This window comes from Taurulus bubalis (assembly GCF_910589615.1).
Source record: "Taurulus bubalis genome assembly, chromosome: 9".
In the NCBI taxonomy this organism is placed as follows: Eukaryota; Metazoa; Chordata; class Actinopteri; order Perciformes; family Cottidae; genus Taurulus; species Taurulus bubalis.
The window spans coordinates 23,828,841-23,851,726 of NC_136597.1; the positions used below are offsets into that span (position 1 = coordinate 23,828,841).

General features: G+C 44.8%; 2 protein-coding genes across 2 annotated transcripts; one reads left to right on the plus strand and one right to left on the minus strand.

The window, feature by feature from the left end:
* Window positions 1-2,630: 2,630 nt before the first annotated feature.
* Window positions 2,631-13,014, plus strand: acanb (aggrecan b; the record flags this gene model as incomplete). The annotated part of the gene is made up of 18 exons (XM_079223395.1): window positions 2,631-2,709; window positions 3,159-3,542; window positions 4,013-4,187; window positions 4,965-5,092; window positions 5,222-5,515; window positions 5,933-6,127; window positions 6,561-6,735; window positions 6,826-6,953; window positions 7,051-7,344; window positions 7,512-7,637; window positions 7,806-7,913; window positions 8,052-9,533; window positions 9,649-9,762; window positions 9,884-10,042; window positions 10,453-10,535; window positions 10,619-10,763; window positions 10,901-11,083; window positions 12,923-13,014. 18 exons carry the CDS (start codon window positions 2,631-2,633, stop codon window positions 13,012-13,014), a joined length of 4,344 nt encoding a protein of 1,447 aa, XP_079079521.1.
* A 4,501-nt stretch (window positions 13,015-17,515) lies between these two features.
* On the minus strand, window positions 17,516-21,553 carry hapln3 (hyaluronan and proteoglycan link protein 3; the record flags this gene model as incomplete). The annotated part of the gene is made up of 4 exons (XM_079223117.1): window positions 17,516-18,358; window positions 18,435-18,737; window positions 19,577-19,975; window positions 21,424-21,553. The coding sequence occupies 4 exons, from the start codon at window positions 21,551-21,553 to the stop codon at window positions 18,081-18,083; spliced, it is 1,110 nt and encodes a 369-aa protein (XP_079079243.1). The 3' UTR covers window positions 17,516-18,080.
* Window positions 21,554-22,886: the final 1,333 nt, after the last annotated feature.

Here is a 22,886-nt window from a genome sequence, read left to right on the forward strand (position 1 = left end):
ATGTACATGTTTTCTGCGCTTATGATGCTGTAGTTTACGTTTTTACTTAGTTTACGCACTTATTTTAATTGTCTAAACCTAACTAAAGTGGTTTTGTTTGAATTAAAGAATGTTACACACGAGTCGGGCGTCATAGTGTGACGCGCTGGGCTACCTAGTGTGTTAGAAAGTGACTCCAGGGGTCCTGACCAAGCGTCAGTGGGAAAAGTTGGGATAAGAACGTGTTGACCATTTTCCAAACGTTATTGTCTGGACCCCGAAAACCCTGTTGCACATGCAAGAGTGATGTCACGCTGTCCTGGAACACCCTGGAGAACACGTCCACCTCACTGCAGCAGTGTGTCAAACAACTGGGGGTCAGCAAAAACAATATTTCCAGATGCTTTTGATTTTATGGCCACAATAGAATTACATTTTCCAATGAAAATATTAAAAGAAAGTCAGTGATAGGCATATTTTGGTGGATATCCCCTAATATCATGAAGGGAAAACATTCTTGACTCAACATTTTGAACCAACTTTCAACAATAAAAAAAAAAAGAAATCCACCGTTGAAGAAAAACAGAAAAGTTGAGAATAGATCCAACAATGTTATATAATGGTGCTAAAGTCAGGAATAAACCAGACAAGTCAGAAAAAGCCCCAAATCAGCAAACACCCCTAAAAGTAGAGAAGGCCAAAAGCCAACAAGACGTCAGTGAGTTAGTACGTCAGCGTGAAGAGGCTGCGTGGGCGGACTGAACATCACAGACTGATCATAAAAACATGACAGTGTGGGATTATTCCAGGGTGGTTTGTCCATCTGTCTCCATGTGGCGTGCGGTATTTTGTGTTTCCTCCCAAACTAAGCAAACGTTCCCCCTCAGACAGAGCTTAGACAGCGGGGCAAATATTAGTCCCACTGTAGGCTACTGTATGTTCTGGATATGAGGAACTCTGGGAATGCCAGCAGCGGCCACACACACACACACACACACATACACACACAGACATTCATGCAGTTTGCACACACAGACAAACAGTATTCACAGTCTACCAGTGTGTAACAGTGATATATATGATCTTGGTTTATACGCTGAGTCACCTGAACTTAAAGAAGTCTCTTTTAGCCTTTAGCTGCCAACCTCAGGTCGGCTCCTGCGAGCGCTTTGCGACTGTGAGCTGCAGGTTTATTGCTTGTAAAAGTCACTGGGTGGCAGTTTGAAACAAGCTGAATGTGTTCTGCAGTGAATGCGGCACAATGAGGGTTCAGTTGGGACTCTCAACGGTTTCGTTCGTTTGGACCGCGCTGCGTGTCACAGCAGTGGAATGCTGAAAGAAAATAAGCAACGTGGTAATCAGCGTTTGACAGATGTGGGTTTGTGAGAGCGGAGCTGATGTTTTCTGGACCGAAGTAGCCAGTCGGTGAACTAATTATGGTCAAATTGGACTTTTGTCGGGAAAAGAAGTAGACAAAACTCTTTTTGCAATTCTTTATGTATTATTGTCCTTTAATAACTTACAGAAAACAGAAAGTCATGCAGACAGTGGAGTGTTGAGCTAAATGCCAACAGCAATGCCAACCAGCTTGTGTATAGCAGGAGTGATGATCAGCGTCTTATTAAAGCATAGCAGAGTGCTAGAATTAGCAGTGAGCACAATAAGTGCAGCTGAGGTTGATGGGAAGGTCATTAGTTTTGCAGAAATGTTGTCTTAAACCAAAAAAGTATTTGACCTAATGATAGAAGATCCTCATAGTCAGTAGTCCTCATCCTCTGCGCCCCATAACTATCGGCACAAAACGGCATTAAAGTAGTTATGAAACTATTTAAGTCTGGACCAAAGTGATGGGCCAACCAACTTTTTTCTCCCTCAAGTAAAGCAAAAAAGGAACTAAATTGAATAAAAGCACAACAAAAATTCCAACTTCATAGCAGTTTTAACGTGGGGATCTTATCGCATTGCAAAAACAAACTCTCTAGTTGTAACCAAGAAGAACACTTTGAGCACCAGATTGTATTTCCGTGCATGCACAGATACTATAAATAATCCGTATGCACGCAGACAGAGAGACAACAAAAGACCAGTTAGTAAAGTGGTGGAAAAAAGCCTCATTTCAACATTCATGTGTCCCCTCTCCGCCCTTAGCATACATTTAGCACTACACACATTTCCTGTGCGCAGAGACAGAGAGGCTTTCATTCCTCAGCGAGCATGTATGGTATTTCCAATTGATACTAACTTCTGACGTCCACTTTCCTTTTTAGCCGACGAGGCTGACGTAATAACCAAATGCACCGAGGGCCCTGGATAGCATGGGATGTGAATGCAAGCGTACAGGAGCAGTCACAGGAACAAACACAGTGGCATTCAGGGGCAAAGGAAACGATAATAAACCCACTAATTCACTCGCACACTCGCTTCGCTGTTCATTCAGTGCAGCATTTCTGGTAAAGAAGCTTTACAGTTTGTATTCCCTCGATATACATACCTAGCATCTGTTCAGTAAGTTACGTAAGGGTTGAAAAGGCCAAATATGACTGTACGTTCAAAATGGTTTCCATAGATTTTCCCATCCTTTCTGTCATGCATCATATCGTTCACATACATTTGACATCAGTGTCGTCCATTTGGGTGTTTTTCAGGTAACCATGACCCCCCTGTTTCTGCTGTGTGTGTCCTTGCCCCTCATCTCTGCAACAATAGTGTTTGAGCTTGAAAACCATGACGGTAAGTGTGGTTTTATCAGATGGATTCTAATCTCCATAGTCACAGTATAAAAAATGCAATACGTGTCTCCAGACCCTTTGAAAATTGTTGGCGAACAATGAGAAATTAGTATTAAGCTTTGTTATGAAGAATTTAGTTGGGTCTTTTTTGTAATCTACTATCTGATAAGAATTTAATTAAACATGCTGCTGAGTCAGATTTATTTATTTACCTTTTTTTGTCCCACTTGCAGACATTGTTCTATTCCCTGATGTAATTATTCCCCAACAAGTGACAAGCAGTATCCAAGCAAAGTAGTCCTGCAGTAAATAGACCTGAAAGTTTTTAATTAGTTTTTTGGGGGTCAGCTGTTGCTCAGTTGGTAGAGCATTGTAAATGTATTTTAATCATTAGGTTGTATCTTCATTACCAAATAAAAAGACTGACAGCTTGACCTATCTTCACCGTAGAATTGGATGGCACACTGCGTGTCAGCATCCCAGTGGAGATGCCCCTGCGACCTCTGCTGGGCAGCAAGGTCGTAGTTCCCTGTTACTTCCAGGACAACACGGTCAATGACCCCGGAGCTCCGACCGTCGCCCCGCTCTCCCACCGCATCAAATGGACCTACGTCACCAAGGAGAAAGTCAAGACCATCCTGGTGGCGTCCGAGGGAAAAGTTCAAGTGGAGGCCGAGTATTTGGACCGGGTGACGATGATCAACTACCCGCTGGTGTCCACTGACGCCACCTTGGAGATCACAGAGCTGAGGTCCAAAGATTCTGGAACCTACCGCTGCGAGGTGATGCACGGCATTGAGGACAACTACGACTCTGTGGACATCCAGGTTCAGGGTACGCCACATTCAATTTACTTCAATACGACATTAAAGTCGTTATCTACTCACCACATGGGAGTCAGGATTCTGTTCGCACATAGAACTTAGACCCTGCAGTTGTATCTCAAAGGCTCTCTCAAACTAAAGATTTAGAGGGTGGAAAAAGTTCTAGCAAGCATAGTTTGCAACAAAAGTGTTGCCAGAAGTTGGTTCTATACTTTCCTCAACAAGAATGCTTTCAGTGCAAACCCTGTCAAAAAGGTAGGTCAAGTCCTTTTGAAATTCTGCATCAAACATTCAGTTGACTGCAGGTTTAAACTCTTGACCTCTGTTTGGTTTGGGGTTGGGTATCAACAAGTGTTTAGAGTTAGACAAAATTCAAGCATAAATGTTGGTAGCAAAGAGCTCATCGAAATTGGCATAATAACTTCAAAGATATTTCAATCACAGTTCTTCTGTCTCCCGCTCACTCTCCATATATCACAGGTATCGTGTTCCACTACCGAGCCATCTCCACCCGCTACACCCTGAACTTTGAGAAGGCGAAGGCCGCCTGCATCCAGAACAGCGCTACCATCGCCACTCCAGCCCAGCTGCAGGCTGCCTATGATGACGGATACCACCAGTGCGATGCTGGATGGCTCTCTGATCAGACTGTCAGGTAATGTGAGCCATTGTCCATTGAGTAACTGCACATCAGCAGTCAAAGACGAGGTATGTCTGAGAGGACTTTGTGGGCTTTCTGTACGTTCTCTTTGGCCCAGATTTTAAGTAAACATTGGAGTTCTGCGTTTTGGTTCACTTCCTGGAATTTGGTCGGATTATGCTCTCAGTGCAATTGAACTTGCAAACGGTTTGAAACTGCGTCTCACAAGGGGTCTTCGGAACGATCGTTTTGATCTGCACCAGAGTATAGTTACTGCGTGGAGGCGTTGAAACACACCAGAGTTTGATTAAAATTGACTAAAAGTTAGCTTTTGAAAGTGCTCTGAATTAACTAGCCTCTACCACATTTAAGTGGTGTGTTTATAGCAGATCTGAATGGCCACACTAGAAGTCAGGGTGAAAAGTCTACCGTCATAGTGAGAGATAAAGTTAATGGTGCACACTTAAGACAGTTTCTCCTCAAAGGCATTCATGGTGTTGATAGAAGTAGTCGTAAGAAGAATGAAGAGATAGTGAGAGGAAGAAATTCAAATCATGCCTACATTTACATTACTCCTTAATGGTATCCCGTCCACAGGGATTATATTTTGGCGACAAATTCAGTTCAATTGATAAGATGTTTTGGCCTTTGGTGTCTTTTCCAACACTGAGAGCAATAGAAACCTATACAACCACAAGACTTGCAATACATAACACAGTAAAATAACTGATGTTGTTACAAACTTTTCATCTCAGTCCATCTGCTGACCGACGTCCCTCTTGACATTTCAAGGTACCCCATCCATGCGCCTCGGGAGCGTTGCTTTGGAGACAAGGAGAACTTCCCCGGCGTGAGAACCTATGGTGTGAGAGATGTCAACGAGACCTACGACGTATACTGTTTTGCTGAGAAGATGTCAGGTAAATTCATCTCACAAGGGTAGCTACCAAAGCTATACCTGACTTATGAAACCTCTGGCAGTGTGGACAGGCCTGTAGACTGTCATGTCAATGTGTTTACCTCCCTTCTTCTCTCCACTCTCCTCCCAGGCAGGGTCTTCTACTCCATGTCTGTAGAGAAGTTCAGCTTCTATGAAGCAGGAGATCAGTGTGCTAAACTCGGTGCCCGACTCGCCACCACTGGGGAGCTTTACTTGGCCTGGAAGGGAGGCATGGACGTGTGCAACGCCGGCTGGCTAGCGGACAGGAGTGTACGCTACCCCATCAACATTGCCAGGCCTCAGTGTGGAGGGGGGCTCCTGGGAGTGAGGACCGTCTACCTGTTCGCCAACCAGACCGGATACCCATACCCTGACTCTCACTACGATGCTGTCTGCTTCCAAGGTAAATCCTTCTTGGAGATAACTCTAATTCCGCTGTAACTAGATGTTGTGGTTGGAGGCACGTTCAAGGTCCAGGAAAAAAGTTAGGGCACATTTTGTGGGAGCAGGGCATCACCGCTTTTTCCAAAAATGTGTTACTTTACTGATTTTGAGTGTGAAAAAAGGCTGTCAGCCTCATTTGGATAAAGTATGACTCAAAGCGAAAAGGAAACCACACACGCGTTATCTCACAAGGGTTACTGTACTATATGAATTTAAATTATTCAAATAGTCCTTGGTTGATGAGCTAGTCCTGTTTTAGTATGGGTATGACCTTTTTTTCATTTTCAGGAAAAAAAGGCCTGGGTCTTAAAAGTGTTGATTTCTTTCCTAAAACTGTCAATTCTATCAAGGAATTATGCAATCTTGTCTCCCCCAGCTGGTGAAGATGCCGGTGCCGTGCCCTTGAGGACCACCCCTTTCCCAGACATCATCCGCATGACACCCTCCCCTGGGATGTTCCCGAGCCTCACCCCCTCACCTGGAGGAGAGGAGATCAAGGGAGGAGAAGTTGACACCTTCTCCCCACTGCACCCCAGTGTGACAGACATAGATGCTGCCATGGCTCCCACAGGTAAGCTGGTCATGTACTTGATTGATGACAAAACCCTTTGTAATATTTTTTTAAACTGTGAGAATGCATTTCTACAAAGTTGTACCCTTCTGACGACTGAAATCTAGAAGGCTGAACCTTCACCTCCGTAGCATCTGTCCAAATCTCTGCCTTTGCTTATACAAAAGATACAAATAGGCTGCAACTTTTATGCTTTGTTGACCCATTCCAATAACTTATTTTTGGAGATGCCTAACTCCAAAAACAATATTTCTGTAAGCTATTCAGGTTGCAATAGCAGGAAACATCCAAGCTTTCCCATTACAGCGCAGCCAATAAAATACTTACAAATGTTCAAACTATGAATAAATGACCGGAAACTGCATCTGTGAAGAAGAAGAAAAAACATGAGAAAATATTGTGTTTCTTTTCTTCCCTCCCTCTCGTTTCCCAGGTGTGGTGTTCCACTACCGACCCATCACCGGTCGGTACACCCTGACCTTTGTGGAGGCTCAGCTGGCCTGCCAGAGTGTTGGGGCGGTCATCGCCAGCTCCCTGCAGCTGCAGGCAGCCTTCGAGAAGGGCCTGCACCAATGCGATGCTGGCTGGCTCCGCGACCAGACTGTCAGGTAAACTCAAGTATAGTATATCCTGGAGGGATATTATGGAAAAAAAACAACGCCTTAATATATTGTACCAATATCCGCTTCCGTGCTCAGGTATCCCATCGTGTCACCCAGAGATAACTGTAATGGTAATCTGCCACACCTCCCAGGAGTCAGATCCTACGGCCTGAAACCAGCGAGCGAACAATACGATGTGTTTTGTTATGTGGAGCGTCCCCAAGGTGAGGAGCCCACTCACGTAAATATCAACCTATCTACAGTAGCTATTGTATCTGGCAGGTTTGAGCTCCTCTGATCATTTGTGAATGCTTCCTCCAGGTGAGGTCTTCTTCACCAGTGACTACGACAGCTTCTCCTATGAGGAAGCTGTGCAGCACTGTCAGAAACTCAACACCACCTTGGCCACCACTGGCCAGCTGTTTGCTGCCTGGAACCAAGGCCTTGACAAGTGCCGCCCAGGTTGGCTGCTGGACCGCAGTGTCCGCTACCCGATCACAACCCCCAGGTCCCACTGTGGAGGCGGTCAGGTCGGGGTCCACATTATCTACGCCTACCCCAACCAGACGGGATTCCCCGATGAGCATTCACGCTACGACGCTTACTGTTTTAGAGGTAGGAAAGGGTTATGCGTGGTTACATTTAGATTTTAGAGGAATACAATGAACTCGCCTAAATAACAACGTCTCCTGAACAGCACTCCTTTCCAACCAAATTCACAAACATAAGTCGTTATTGACCTCAGTCTGGCTTGACTAATCTGTCATCTCTTTTCTTTCCAGCTGAAGTTCCAGTTGTTCACTTTGAAAATGAAACCAGTGTGAATCTGACCATCGTGACGGTGGATGCCATCGTGCCGGATGTGATCAACAAGACAACAGTCTCAGTTGATTACTTTGCTCCCACGGGTGAGACAGATGCATGGAATATATTCCCTTAGGTCCTTGTCCATTACCTTCGCTTGATCTTGCAGTTTTAATATTTCCTGATTATTATGTTAAATAAGCAATTTGTTTGTTTGGTTTGGGTATTATTATCATTGATATGAATCTTCATCATCTCTTGTTTTTTTTTAGTTGAAACCACTGGACAATACAATGAAACTGAAACCCACGTTAATATTACTGAAATCGAGGAGTTCATCAAAAAGACAACCATCACAACTCAGGAAGTTGCTCCAACTAGTAAGAACTGTGTGAATAAAAAGACCACATATATAAGATTTCAATAAAGCGATACACAAGGACACAAGAAATATCAAAATCTAACACACTCTTGCTTCTTCTTAATGTTTCCCCCAGTGAGACCCATTTTACCTCCAGTCCATGTTGATGCGTCCGGCTCCGGTTCAGCTGATCATTCAGCCAGCGGGGAGATCTCAGGGGAGTCCGACGCCTCCAGCACCAGTGGTGACGCCTCCGGTTCGGGACAGAACGTCATCTTCAGCGGAAGCACTGACGTCTTCTCTGGCGGTCAGTCCGCCTCTGGAGACCCACAGGAGGCGGAAGGGGGAAGTGCTGTCATGGTCACATCTGGCGAACTGGGTAGTGCATCGGGATCTGGGGACGGGGTTGACACTCAACACTCTGGCGTCAGTGTATCTGGATCCGGTTTTATCAGTGGAAGTGGGGACATCAGTGGTAGTGGCGGAGACTCTGTCATCATCATGGTGGATGGGAAGATGGAAGAGGTGTCGAAAACGCACCAAAAACCCACTGAGCAGGAGTTAGGCCAGGGAGGCATTGATACCAGCGGGTCTTTCTTGGAATCAAGTACCTCCGGATCTGGAAGTATGTCCGGATCTGGCTCTGGCTCCGGTGGATTTTCTGGCATCTCATTTGTTGACCACAGAGCCGTTGACCTGACAGTCCAGTCGTCTGGTGAGCAGGAGGCTTCTGGATATCGCCCCTTTGAATCCGGGTCTGGCTCTGGGTCTGGCTCCGGTGGATTTTCTGGCATCTCATTTGTTGACCACAGTGCTGTTGACCTGACAGTCCAGTCGTCTGGTGAGCAGGAGGCTTCTGGATATCGGCCCTTTGAATCCGGGTCTGGCTCCGGTGGATTTTCTGGCATCTCATTTGTTGACCACAGTGCCGTTGACCTGACAGTCCAATCGTCTGGTGAGCAAGAGGCTTCTGGATATCGGCCCTTTGAATCCGGGTCTGGCTCTGGTGGATTTTCTGGCATCTCATTTGTTGACCACAGTGCCGTTGACCTGACAGTCCAGCCGTCTGGTGAGCAGGAGGTGTCTGGATATCGCCCCTTTGGATCCGGGTCCCACAGCGGCTTTCCAAGTGGTGTCTCAGGCTCTGCCTCTGGAGACTTTATCCTGCATCGTGGTGATGTCATCTACCTAACAGACAATGGCATGATGGAGGTGACCGTACCGCCACAGGTGCGTCACCCTGAGCAGGGCCGTGGGGTGGTGGAGTTCAGCGGGGAAGGAAGTGGGTCAGGGATCCATCATGAATTCAGTGGCTTGCATTTCTCGGGAAGCGGAGCCCCTGATCAAAAAACAACCACTGAGGAGCTTTCTGCCGCTGAGTACATTTCCAGTTTCGGCCAATCAGGACTCAGGGAGGAGAATCAGGAAATCCGTGCAGGACCTACAATGTATGCAGCAACTCCAGATGCAGCCTACACCAGTCTCGACCAATCAGGACTCGGGGAGGAGAGCCAAGAAAGCCGTGCAGAACCGACAGTGTATGCAGTGACTCCAGATGTAGCCTATACCAGCCCAACCACAGCACCGTCCATGTCATTAGCAACCCCTGCTGTAGTGGAGCAGCCTGAAGTAGTAGAAGGTATGTTTTTTACGTGTTTACTTAACTGTATTTCTGCTGATTTAATACTAAGGGGGGAACAATGCTCACGTTAGCCATAATGTTCAAAGTAAGGACTTGTTCTCTCTGCTCTCAGACTTTGTGGACCCCTGTGATCCAAACCCCTGCGGTTCAGGATCCTGCTCTGTGCAGGGAGAGCTCGCTGTGTGTCAGTGTCCTACTGGTTTCACTGGGAAAGACTGCTCAACACGTGAGTGACCAAACTGCCAGAACAAACACCACATTATTGTTTTTAATGGATACCGTTATATCAATTATATATTTCATGCACAATACTGTGTCTTGATGTGTATGTCTGTGTGTGTGTGTAGCTGTACAGGGCTGTGCTGAGGGCTGGCTGGAGTTCATGGGCAGCTGTTACCTCCACTTTGCTGAGAGAGACACCTGGTCTGAGGCGGAGCAACGCTGTCAGGAGGTCAACGCCCACCTGGTTAGCATCGGCTCCCAGGAGGAGCAGCAGTTTGTCAACTGTGAGTTTGCTGTGTGCGTAAACACACAAAAATAATATCTAAAAGCTAATGTTAGTAACAGGTCGGACAATATTAGTTATATTGTCCGACTGCAGTGAAGGGTAATTGGCTTTTCAAACAAATTTGGGCATAAAAGGGATACAAAAATGAACGAGTTTGGAGTGACGATGCCTGACTTGAACAAAAGTGATTTAAAAGGATATTTTTCAATCGAAAGTCAAAACTCATCAATGCATTCATCTCTTCCTATCCCCACCCCACATGTTGGGTGAGAGGCAGGATGCACCATAGCCAGCCAATCCAGGGCCGTTACTACATTGGACATTTGCAGGATGCAAGCACACTATAAGAGAAGACATGTGCTGTTTAAGTATTTTCAAAGATATACTCTGTTTTGCTTTGCAATGCAGCCAATGGCCAGGACTACCAGTGGATTGGACTCAATGACAAAGCGGTGCAGAACGAGTTCCGCTGGACAGACAGCAGTCCTCTGGTGAGTTTGGTTGCTGAACAACTATCTACATCCTTTTTTATCTTGTTTATGAATTCATTGATTTGTCTTTGTACCTTTCTTAGAGCTTTGAGAACTGGAGGCCCAACCAGCCAGATAACTACTTCAACTCCGAGGAGGACTGTGTGGTGATGATCTGGCACGAGGGCGGACAGTGGAACGACGTGCCCTGCAACTACCACCTTCCCTTCACCTGCAAGACCGGCCCTGGTGAGCTTACTGGCTGGTAATGTGTGTCTGGCCGAGTTCTGTGATTCTGGGAGTTAGTTTGGGATGTGAAACACCGGCCACCTCGTCCGAGACACGCTTCAACTGTCACTTTCTGTTTGTCGTTTTTCTTTTTCCAGTCATGTGCGGAGCTCCGCCTGAGGTGGAACACGGCCGGCCGATGGGCAGCGGCAGAGAGAGCTACCCGGCCAACTCCATAGTCCGCTACCAGTGTGACGCCGGCTACACGCAGCGCCACCTGCCGGTCATCCGCTGCATGCCAGACGGACAGTGGGAGGAGCCACAGGTGGAATGTACAGAAGGTAAGCTTGCGGGGATAATGCCGACATATGGATTCACTACTTGTTTCTTAAAACAACAACATGAAAGTCGTCACCTTCCTAAAATAATGGCCCAAGTCATGTTTTCAGGTTTTTCAGAAAACAGAAAAAACTTGACCAAATGTAATAGGGGTGCACACGCTAATATTATGTTCGAGTGAGATTTTCATTGCCAAAAATGCTCGCAAAGATGCTAACTAAATTGCTAGCTTCAATGTTAGCTTCAACATGCCATCTTGAAAAGCTTGTAAAATTGCCTAAGTCACATTGTCTTTTGACTTAGGCAAAATAAAATGGCCTAAGTCACACTCTTGACATAGGCCGTTATCCTATAGGGGTAGAATCACATGACCTGTTCAACTGAGGATGTAGGCAATTTTACCAGAGGTGGCCAGTATCATGAGGAGATGATTTAGGCAAGAAAATAGGCCATTATTTTAGGAAGATGACGAAGTGTAGCTCAGTTAACAGCCGAGTTGGCAGCAAAAGACAAACAAAACAAAGTTAGATCAGATATAATGTAAAAAATGTAAATACAAAAACACCAAAAAACAAATAATGTGATATGGTGCATTTTTTGGCACAAATGCACCTTGATATAACGTTACTTTTTTGACATATTAGATCCAAGATGAACGTGTGATTCCATGATAATCATTTATAGTTATGCGTTGAGGAATTACAGTGTAGCTTGAAAGCTTAAATGTGTAGCTACACAATCCACTGCTATGTCGTAGCTGACGTGTGCCTCCTCAAATATAATGTACTACAGGTCACGGCTTTGGTAACAATAGAGATTCCACTCAGAGGCCACAACATTTTTGTTTGTCCAGCATCAGCTGCTGACGCCTGTTATGGTTGTTGATGGTGTTAACAACATTAAAGCTGCCTTCACATCAAATCAGACGTAAAGGCGATTACCAAAAGGTTGTGGTGTGCCGTGGGAGTGTCACTTAAATAGCCTACTTATGGGAGCTATGCCGGTAGTATTAAAAAACATTAACTTTCAATAATTGACCAGGCTGCGAGGCCAATCAACGGGCGAGTGACTAACTTTACACTCCAACGTGTTTTGGTCATTCTTGGTGCTTTTCATCACGCGGGCGTCTTCCGGTCTGATTGCCAGTAAAGTGACTGGCCCCAGCAGCATGACGTTGGGTTGCGTTTCTTTAAAAGTTCATCCGGTTTCATCCTTTCTTGCAGAAACAGTTTTTTCCGGCGTTTTTTTGCCATCCTAAACGCATTCAAATAAACGGGAAGACTGGCGTTGCTGCGGAAACACCGGATTTAGTGTGAATGCGGCCAGAGAAAAACTCCTCCAAAGTAACACAGTGAGCCATTTCAACCGCTCACAGTGAATGAATGAATGTAAATCGCAAAATGGGTGGAGTCTCCTATTAAGAAAGAAAATAGAAGTAGAAGTTACCTCAATGGAACTACAGTAATATCAGTATGTGCATAGCCCACTTTCATTATTCATCACAAAGTCTAATATACTCTGAATTCAGAGCGAGGACGTTGCGCAATGTTGTTGCCCCGAGGTTACCTGGGCTCCCAAGTGCTCGTTTCTTAATCCACTTCATTCACGAAGGAAGAAATATAGAAAAGATGGAAGACCCATACTAATTGGGGGAGATTTTCAGCCTGGTAAACAAACATAAATCACGTGGAAGTGTGTGAAACAGACCTCCTGCAGAGCTGATGGAGAGCCCAAAGGTGGCCCTTGAATCCTTTTTCGCCACACGATTTATGCATCAATTGGCAACTCGTGTTTACATGATGTCATCAGTATTCGTACCTTTTTCTCTCCCCCCCCCCCAGCCGGCGCCAACAGCAACAGGCTACACAAAAGGTCCCTCAGGAGAAGAAGTAAAGCGGTGAGCAGCCAACAGGAACAGAGGAAGCTGCACTGAGCAGGAGGGAAAAGGACATAGAACAGAGAGCCACAAAGGACCCCCTCTTGTAAAGAAGCATGGACACCAATGCAAATGCCCGACCAAAAAGATAATATTCCCCCCACACACACACACACACACACACACACACGCACACACACTAAAGCACATTTAGACAGTGATATTGTAATTGACTGATGATTTGGATCTTTGAGTGTCACCCTGCACCTTCTGAAGGCAGTTTTTTCTATGTATTTATACTGTCTAATTTATAGCTGTGATCTAGTTTTGGGAAGCATTATGTCATTGCACATTTTTCTGCAATCGGTTGCCAGCACTGCATACAAAGTAAGGTAGATAAACAAGTAGGAGGCTTTTTTTTTTTTTTTAGAGTGACACACACAGTCCAAATCAGCCCAATAAAATAAAATAAAAGTGTTTTCGATTGCAGCTGGATTCTCTGAAGTCAAACACAATGTTACGCAAACTTTTGCTATATTTTTAGGATATTTTTATAGATGTTTGTTTCTCTGTAGTTTTTATTTCTTTTCTCCGGTCTCTAAAGACTTTAATTGTGTGCTTTCAGACCGGCGAGACAAAACTGTTCCTCGCGGTATCGGCGAAGACGGTGGTTCTCAAACCTTTTGGGTCGTGACCCCTAAAAATACAGCAGCGAGCGCCTCTTCACGTAGAATATGGGGAGTGAAGTCAGGGGGGAAAAGACCTGCCGATGCATTGGTGACATGTATCGCCATCAAGGCCCCAAGTAATCTGGTCACGACCCAAAAGTTTGAGAGCCGCTGGGCATCAACGCCGCAGCAGTATCAGATATACTGAAATGATTGTGCTGTTCCAATCGATGATGAATAAAGAAATCCAAGTTCAAGACGGGATTATAGTCACCTGGATTGAAATAATCAGCACTCACGCACTTTTGGGAGTCTTCGGTCACTTCTGTGCTAATCATTTGAATCCAGTGCACCTTAAACATGAAACAAATAATAAACATTCCTCATCTGTAGTACTGAGAAACAAGTGATATCTACAGGATGACGCTGAGTTGGCACCCAGTTCTGCAGGTTTTGGGTTCGTGACTCAAGATCAACGACTTCTGTCAGCAAGAATCGTGCTTTTATGAGATTCAGCGAGTCTCACTGTACATATTCTCTCTACACAGCAGGATCTGTCGATAACTAACGCAGTCAGACAATTTGATTGTTTGTTTGATTAATTCATCATCCGCCCTGATTTGTTGGTTTAATCCGCCAGCTGAACACAAAGCCTCAGACATCCTGGCGTGCGTTTCATCAACAGAAATGTACTTCTTCAAACTTGAGAAATTACACAATTTTAGGGAGTCGAAATCATTTTAAACACGACGGAAGAAAGAAGATAGAGAAGGTGGAGGTGGAGGTGACGAAATGTTGACCACGACCTTTTAAAAAGGTAGAGATTTGCTTTTCAACTCTGAGAGCAGATACTTGTGTCCGTATCTGATTTCACACACACACACACACACACAGTCAAACTGGTACTCTCATGGACACGCACACACAATTCAGAGAACGTGCTCCAGAATATGAAAGTGGGCGAGTGAGTACATCTTTGTACACGTGAATGCTCCTGGTGTGTGCTGGAATTATTTTTGCTATCACGTTAGAGCGTAAGGACGCCGACATTTGAGTGATTATGTGTTTTGATTCTTCAATAAACCGATTCATCCCTCGACAAATCAACCAAAATATGTGTAACGTTGCACACAGTTGTGACTTTGTTCAGATCCCTGAAATCCTCATGTGAACACAGAGTGTGCTGTACCAAATAAAACTTGGAATCATCTGTCTCTGTGTAGTGAAAGTGTCCGAGTGTGCAAAACCGAGGAGTCATTGCGATTTCACCTTAAGGAACACGATCTAATTTGTGTGCGCTGAGATTTTCGGGGAAAATCATCTTTCCCCCCCCTGGAGCTGTTAAAGTTTGAGGTGAACTCTCTGTGCCGGGGGAACAAACCCGGCATTTAGTTTGTTTTCACCTTCCTGTGGAACCCAACCGTGAAAACACACACAGTAAATAGCTCTTTCATCGGCCTCTACAGCCTCCACCTTCATGCCTTCAGGCACCGCAAACAGATCTGCCCTGGCTGTGTGTTTAGGCCTGTATGTATAGAAGTGTATGCATGCATCTATGTTGTGTGTACATTAATCTGTGAGCGTGTGTGTGTGTGTAGGCATGTAATCCCTGTGTGTGGGTCCACTCATGCTTGACCAGCAGGTGTAAATAGGACGTGTTTATAAAAAAAAACTCCCAGCCTTATGATCACTGGGTCGTCTGTTCACGCCCGGATGCAGGAGGGCGCGTTGGACCCCGCTCATCTAAAAGTGCATCGCGCAGCCAGACAGAGCGACGCTGTGTACACACACACACACACACACACACACACACAGGGGCTGTTTGTGTGGGTCGGTAACCCGTCTCACCTCTCTGCCCCGGCATTCCTGTTTGGACTTGGAGGTGAAGCTGCATCGCACCTCGAGAGCAACGCCGACCAGAGGAGGTTTGTGAAAAGTGTTTCGCAGCTCTGAAGCGAGTCGAGCATATTGTTCATCTGACTGTAAGAGTCTGCTGAGGGTTCTGTCAGCGCAACACGTTTCCATAGAGAGATATCTCAAAAGTTTGTATGACACACTTCAAGGTAAATAAAAGTAAGATCCAAACTGTTCATGTAGCGCCACCAACAGGTCAGTTCTAGTCCGTTTCCAGACCTCCAAGTCAATCACACACATGTCTACGATTTGTACATCGAAAACAGACAATCAGGGTACAATTCATGACAGCCTGCCTCAGAAACTACTCTGAATTCCTGTCAGCTTCGGTTATTTAATAACTTTTGATTCCACCTGACATGTCACTTAAAGCTAAAATTAGTGTTAAATGGTTCAAATTCAGCTCTTCAAACAAGCTGTTTCAGCCCAGTAGCCTCACAGGAGCATTAGCATAGACTTGAAGTAAGTAGTCACCCACTTTGTGGACGACGTTTTTTTTAAGCTTCGAGTTTAGCATTTAAGCCTTCACCATCTTGGTTTTTAGCCGTGGCCATCTTGGCTTTTTGCAGAAGTTCTTCTTCTTCTTCTTTCAGTTTAATGGCGAGTTGCAAATGTTGCTTTTAAGGTGCACACATCCACCTCCTGTACGTATGAGATATTGTCCCGGATTACTATGTATATATTTAGGTAAATAAATTAATATTTAAATGGCAGTAATAATTGTTAAAGAAACCAATATTATATTATATTCGCCAAATATTCTTTAACCACTTTCTGGGTATCCTGCACTCCATCTCATGCTGCTGTAAGAATACCCTGAAGGTCCTTCATGCCTGTTTCCTTTGTGTAATATCTTCTTCGGTTGTTATCCCTGTCCCATCTGTCCTGTCATTTCTTAATTATATCTTTCATGAGCACCGCCTTAATTTCTCCTGTCCATGAAATATTTCAACCTGGTTGCATTTTGGGCTATTTTGTCTCCTTTTATGCCAATGCATGCCTCCATGAGCAGAGACACAGCAGAACCAAACTTCTACCCGCTGCCTATTTAATCTGAATTGAGTTGGGTTTCCAGCATTAAATCTTCCCTATCAGATATCATGACTTGTACACTCAGAAGGACTGCTGCCAAAGAGTTTGGGCTATACAAAATAAATGTAATTGAAACAAATTTAATTCAGGATTTACAGGAACTTTGAAGGTAAAATTGTTCTGTTCCGAAATCATCTGATTTTATTCAACAAATGTGTCTCATGTGAAAACTTCTTAACAGTAATGTTTTTTATTAATTTGTAGAAAATAATACAAATGCATAGACATATGTAAAGAAACAGAAGAAAAACTGAAAAACTGGTACATGTCTGAATGAAACACTGCTTCTTCTTCCACAATGGACGCAAACAAGGTAGTTTATATATTACAACAATACAGATATTCACTCCTTACTTCTGCTTTCCCCATCGCAGAGCCCTACTTCTTAATGAAAAAGAGATGAATGATACTTTATAAAACGGGATACACAGACATTTAAGGAGACCAGCAAAGACTCCAGTATATTTCACATTAAAATATTACATAAAGTTAGTGAGTGGACAGTCGTGGACCAGGTGGAAACATCTGACAGGAACATGATGAGAAACGCTCAAACATCAAAGTGCCCCTTAGCAAGGCACTAAACACAAAAGGTTTGAGCTGAGTTAATTTGAATAGTGAGTCATAAAGAGAAATGAATCATGTGTGAATAATAAAAACAAAAACCTGCTGCAAAATCATTTGAAGCTTGATTTGGTCTGTGAGGAAAAAGGTGCTGAAAACTAACAGAATCTAGGTACAGACTAGAAGATGTTCTCTGTTTCTGCAGGACGCTGTTGTGGTTGAGGCATTATACACCGTATGGCCAATAATATGTGGACACCGCTGTCCAGGCAATTCTAGTCTGTTTAGTTTCTAAGTACGTCCTCCAATTAAGAGTAACCCTTAATGCTACAGCTAAATATATGTGTTCTAGACAATGATGTGCCTCCAACGGTTTTCCTTTCCTGTTTCCACTTGACAATTCACAGTTTGGTGTGGAGGAACTAGACGGGCCTGCAGAGTCCCGACCTCGACACCTTCGGGGTCAACTGTACCGCCGACAGAGCACCGGGCCTCATGGCTGCATCGTCCAGTGCTGTTGTGACTGAATGAGGGCGAATTCATGCAGACTGGTTTTCTTAAATCTTGCAGCAAGCCTGGAGGCTGTTGTAGCAGCGTATTAATGCTTTTTTTTTTTGGAATGAGATGGTCGCGTGCCCACATACTTCTGGCCATAAAGTGTAGACATGTTGTTCGAGTGGCATCACGTGATGGGTGTACGTCGTTGTTGACTGGAAGTTAAGTCTTACGGAGGTGGAATGCGTTTGACCCAAATGGCCTCAAAAACAGCTCAGAAATGAACAAACTGGCTACCTGCTGATTCGCTCTCAGGCTACAGAGACTGGGAACCATCTCCAGCGGCGCTTTGAACGGTGCGTTTGTGTCGCGCGTGGAGCCTGAAAGCGTCTACCGGTAACAGTAGACGCCAAATCTCAGGTACAGCGGGGGGAACCCAAAACTACGCACCCCGGGTTCTGGCGGGCCGCAGTTAGCCCGGGCCTTTGTGACGGGATAACGGACGCTCCCATCGGACAGCCATCCGGCGTCACAGCGGTCCAACCCCATCAGCCTCCAGGCGGCGTACATCTGGCCCGCTTTGGCAATTTGACTCCCATCGCTGGCGCAGGCCTCGACCGCCTCTGTGAAGTTGAGCTTGGTCTGGTGCTTCAGGAAGTACACAGTTCCTAATGAGGAGAGAGTAACAAGTCAAGAGCATGCTCTGATATATGTGTCGTTCATCCCACGCATTCTTAAACTGACCCTTGACAGAGGCGGAGAAGCAGAAGGCGTCGTAGCGGTAGAGGAGGCGGTGCCGCTGCCCGTAGCTGCGCAGACCGGGAGCTAAGTCCACGCCGCCGCAGCCGGCGCGCGGCGCTGTGATTGGATACTGCACCGTGCCGTCGGCCAACCAGCCGGCGTTGCACCAGTCCAAGCCGTCCTCCCACGCGGAGAAGAGCTGCTCAAAGGTGGCCAGAGTGGCCTCCTGATCCCGGCACGCTTGTTGGGCCCCGAAGAAGTTGAAATGGTAGCGTCCTTTCTGGGAATAGTAGGGGAACACCACGCCTGCATAGAGGGGAGGAGAAGTGCATTGTGGTAGCTCGGCTTTTATCGCCATACAAAGAAATATACAGGCAGGCGACCTGGTGGTTAGAGAGATGCATTGAAGAGATGCAGTTGATGTTGCGTCTGAATGCATCTGTGATAAGCATGAGGAAATGTTGAGTCCTTTAAGGTGGGAACCTTCATTATCACCTTGTAGATGATGCACAATCCAAAATACAACAAACAAGTGTTTACACCATGGATATATCATAAAAACTGGATGCCAGACTCCCATCTGATTTATCTGAATGAAAATTCCCTGCACATAAAACTAAAAGGTTGTGATGCTTTCTGCTTTCTGCATTAGTGTTTCTCTCTCACAGGTAAAGACTTTACGATGCATGTATAGAAATAGCTTTTCTGTCTTGCGAACATGAGACCTCCATGGTTTAGAAATTGTATCCTGTCGATAGTTTTATGGACAGAAAATGCGTGACGGGCCAAGAAGGGACCTTCTAGATGCAGTACTGCATCTGGCCACCGGGGAGAATTCGGCGCCGTATAAGGCTTTTATTATACGGCTTTTATTATACGTCAGGGGTCCACAGATGACCTACTTCAAGTATTTAATGATGTATTCAAACTCCAGGAGGAAGCTGTTTTATTCGTGCCTCATCGTATGTAAACATTAAAAAGTACAAAATGAGGATTTAGCGGCGCCATCACAAGACTTTTCAGTAAATCTCTATTTCATCTTCAAAGGGATTTGAAATGACCCCTAGGTCAAGAAAATGTGCCTAAATTCCTCACAGAATTCACCCTTATCAATACACACACACACACACACACACGCCGCTCACCCCGGAGCTCCAGCTCCACCGTCACGCTCTCGTCCTCCAGGCCATCGATCACCTCGCATCGGTACCGGCCCGTGTCGTTGAGCTGCAGCTCGTTGATCACGAGGGACATGTCGCCCGGCGCCTCGCGGCGCAGGCGCACGCGGCCCCGGAAGCTGCCGTAGCTGCGGTGCCGGTTGCCCATGGCGACCATGACCTCGGTTTCCCGGGCGAAGGCCTCGGGGTGGGCGGGGACGCTGGTGGCGCCGGCGGGGACCCAGGACCACTTGACCCGGGTCCTGCGCGGCGCGGCCAGCTCCGGCTCGTAGTGGAAGTGGCAGGGGAGCGTGACGCTGCTCCCCCTGGTGGCCGACACCGAAAGCTGCGGGGATTCCACGTGGAGACGAACGCCGTTGAAATAGACTGAAAGACAAGAAAATACAACAGTTGAGCAGTCGGATCCTGGCTCTGTTCTCGGTGTTTTGTAGCGATGGGATCGGTCGTACTGAAGCAGTCAATGCAGTAGCATGGGATGCGGTTGGTAAATAAATCGGTTGCACTTTATAATAACTATACACTTTTTAGCATTAGTAAAGCATGAATAAACACTGAATTCATCATTTATGAAGCATTATTCCAACATGAATACATTAGTAACTCATCTTATTTTGTGGTTTAATCCATCCCATGATGAATCTTTTTAACAGCAGCCATTATAAATTCTAATAGCAGCCATTAAAACATGTAACCAACATTTATGACGACTCTGTTCCTGTAAACATGTCAGTGAGCCCCGAAGCTAAAACACATAGGATGGATTCTAATGTAAAAGTAAAGAAGTAAAACATGTTATGAGTAACACTTGTGCTTACTATGGTGTTTTAAACTGTCTAATTCTACAGCACATACACACACAACACGTTTTTTTCTTCTGTTTATGAATGATTAACAGCCATTTTGATAATTTCACTGCGGATTGCCACGGTCTGAACCCGTGTTTATTTTCTGTCGGCTTATGTCACTCATACACTGCAACAGGAAATAAACCGGGATGTTTACGTTTACAGCTGTGACACGGACACTGACGTACTGTGCATCGTCCTCACTCCGGCTCACTGCAACACAAACCACATCAATGAGAAGCAGACTTTGTAGTTGACTCTGGACTCCATTAATTATAGCGTCTCCTCCCGACTCATCCAGGTGTTGTGATGAACATGAAACATGAAGACACTTCTGTGTCTCACACGCAGGGTGGATGAAGTGGAATTCAGCTAGTAATGCAGTATAAACGCTGTTGTATAGTGTTTGTTTGTTTGTCTTATTCTATTGTACATTTTCATTGTTTTAATTTGGATTATGTCTCACACTAGTATTTATTGTCTGTGCTAAAATACTTGTTTCTGATTCTGAAAATATAGTAATTGAAAAGAAAACATTACATTCAAAATCTCAAAATATTAGCATCAAAAATATACTTAAAATACAAAAAAGTAAAAGTGCTCGTTATGCAGAATGGCCCATTGCAGGAAAAAACATATTTTATAACTGGATTATAATTAGTGATGCATTCATGTGTAAAATGGTAAATAAGCACATTTCAACTTTATTCAAACGTTATTTATTCTACTGTTGGAAGCCTAATCTATAATAATACATCATAACGTATTTGTTGATTATCTTTTGTAGCCCTATTATCAATTTGAATCTGCAAAGGAACAAGTAACCACAGGCGTCAAATAACTTGTACTTGTAGAAACTGAGTAAATGCACTTGGTCACATTCCACAAACAAACAACAGAGACACACTTCCATTGCCCTCCATGTGACACACACACGCACACGCACACGCGCACGCGCACAGGACCTACTCTCTCCTTCCCCGTTCCCGTTGCTGATGTCCTGGTAGTGGAAGCCGTTGCTGTAGCCGGGCATCCAGCCCTGCGCGCCGGGCAGCAGGTACAGGCAGGCGGCCAGCAGGGGGCGCAGCAGACTGAGCATGGTGCCTGGTGTCCTCTGTCCTCTGTCCTCGGTCCTCTGTCCTCTGATGAGAATAAACACTCTTTATTCTATTTATTCTGTCACGTGGGCCGTGAGGGACGCCGTGAAATCAGAGTCTGGCGGTTGTTTGGATGAAATTAAAAGCTCAACATTATTTGTCGCAGCGATTTTGTTCACGTTAGAAAGAAAGTGATGCATTTATAAATTAATACACACAACACTTCCAAAAAAATAACTACTTTAACTCCAATGTGGCTCGAGGGAGACAAGACGAAATGATGATTATCAAATTTCTCAATTATATTAAAAAAAGTTAGTTATTTAAACTATTGTTTTATCTCACATCTCCTTAGACAAACAGTAACGCATCTTCTTCTTTGTTTAAGTGTCCAACGTCATGCTTCAATAACAGCTGATATTATAATACATATCGTGTGTATTGAATCTTTCTCTCGTGCTGCTTCATGAAGTCTCCCATGAGCTTCATGCCAAGTAAAGTGTTACCGCAGCTCTAACTGAATTATACCGCAAAGCTTTAAAAAGAAGATTAAAAAAACAAGCAAGCAGAATTATCTCCGGTCTAAACGTCTTTCTTTGTGGAAAAAACAAAAGTCTGAAGTCGTAAGAAGTCACTCACAGATCCGCAGTCGTCCGTCGGCGCGTCCTCGGCTCATCTCCTCCTCCTCATCCTCTGCTCCTCTCTGCCGACGCTCGAGAGGAGCGCGCGCGTGACGTCACGGGACGAGGCATCCCGTTTGAAGTGTGAACAGTGACCTCATCGTCCACGAGCCCCAGCAGATGTGCTAAATCACTACTAGAAGACATTGGCAGAAGATTAATTGGCAACTTTTATTGATGATTCAAGTCAGTTTTTGATGCAAAACGATTCATGAATATGAGAATTTGCTGCTTTATTCTTTTGATTATTGGGATAATTTGGGATAATTGTTGGACAAATCAATCATTGTGGAGGTGATCACTTCTCTGGAGGTAACTGTGACGGATTTTAATCACAAACCAAACAAATAATCGATTAATGGGAAAATAATCAGCAGATTAATCCATTATAGAAAAACTATTATTATTATTAATTAGTTCAAGTTAGCTCCACCTCAACTACAAATCTAATAATCTAATGATTTAATCTAATATCTGTTATTATAACATTTTCTCCACTTTTACTTTTGATACTGTTAGAACAATTTACTCGACACCTTGAGGTAAAATCATAGATCAGGACATTTATTATTCGAAGAAGGAACAGAGTCAGAATCACAACATGATATGTCAATTGCGTATCCTGGACTGCTCAATGAATGAGCAGAGAGTTCCC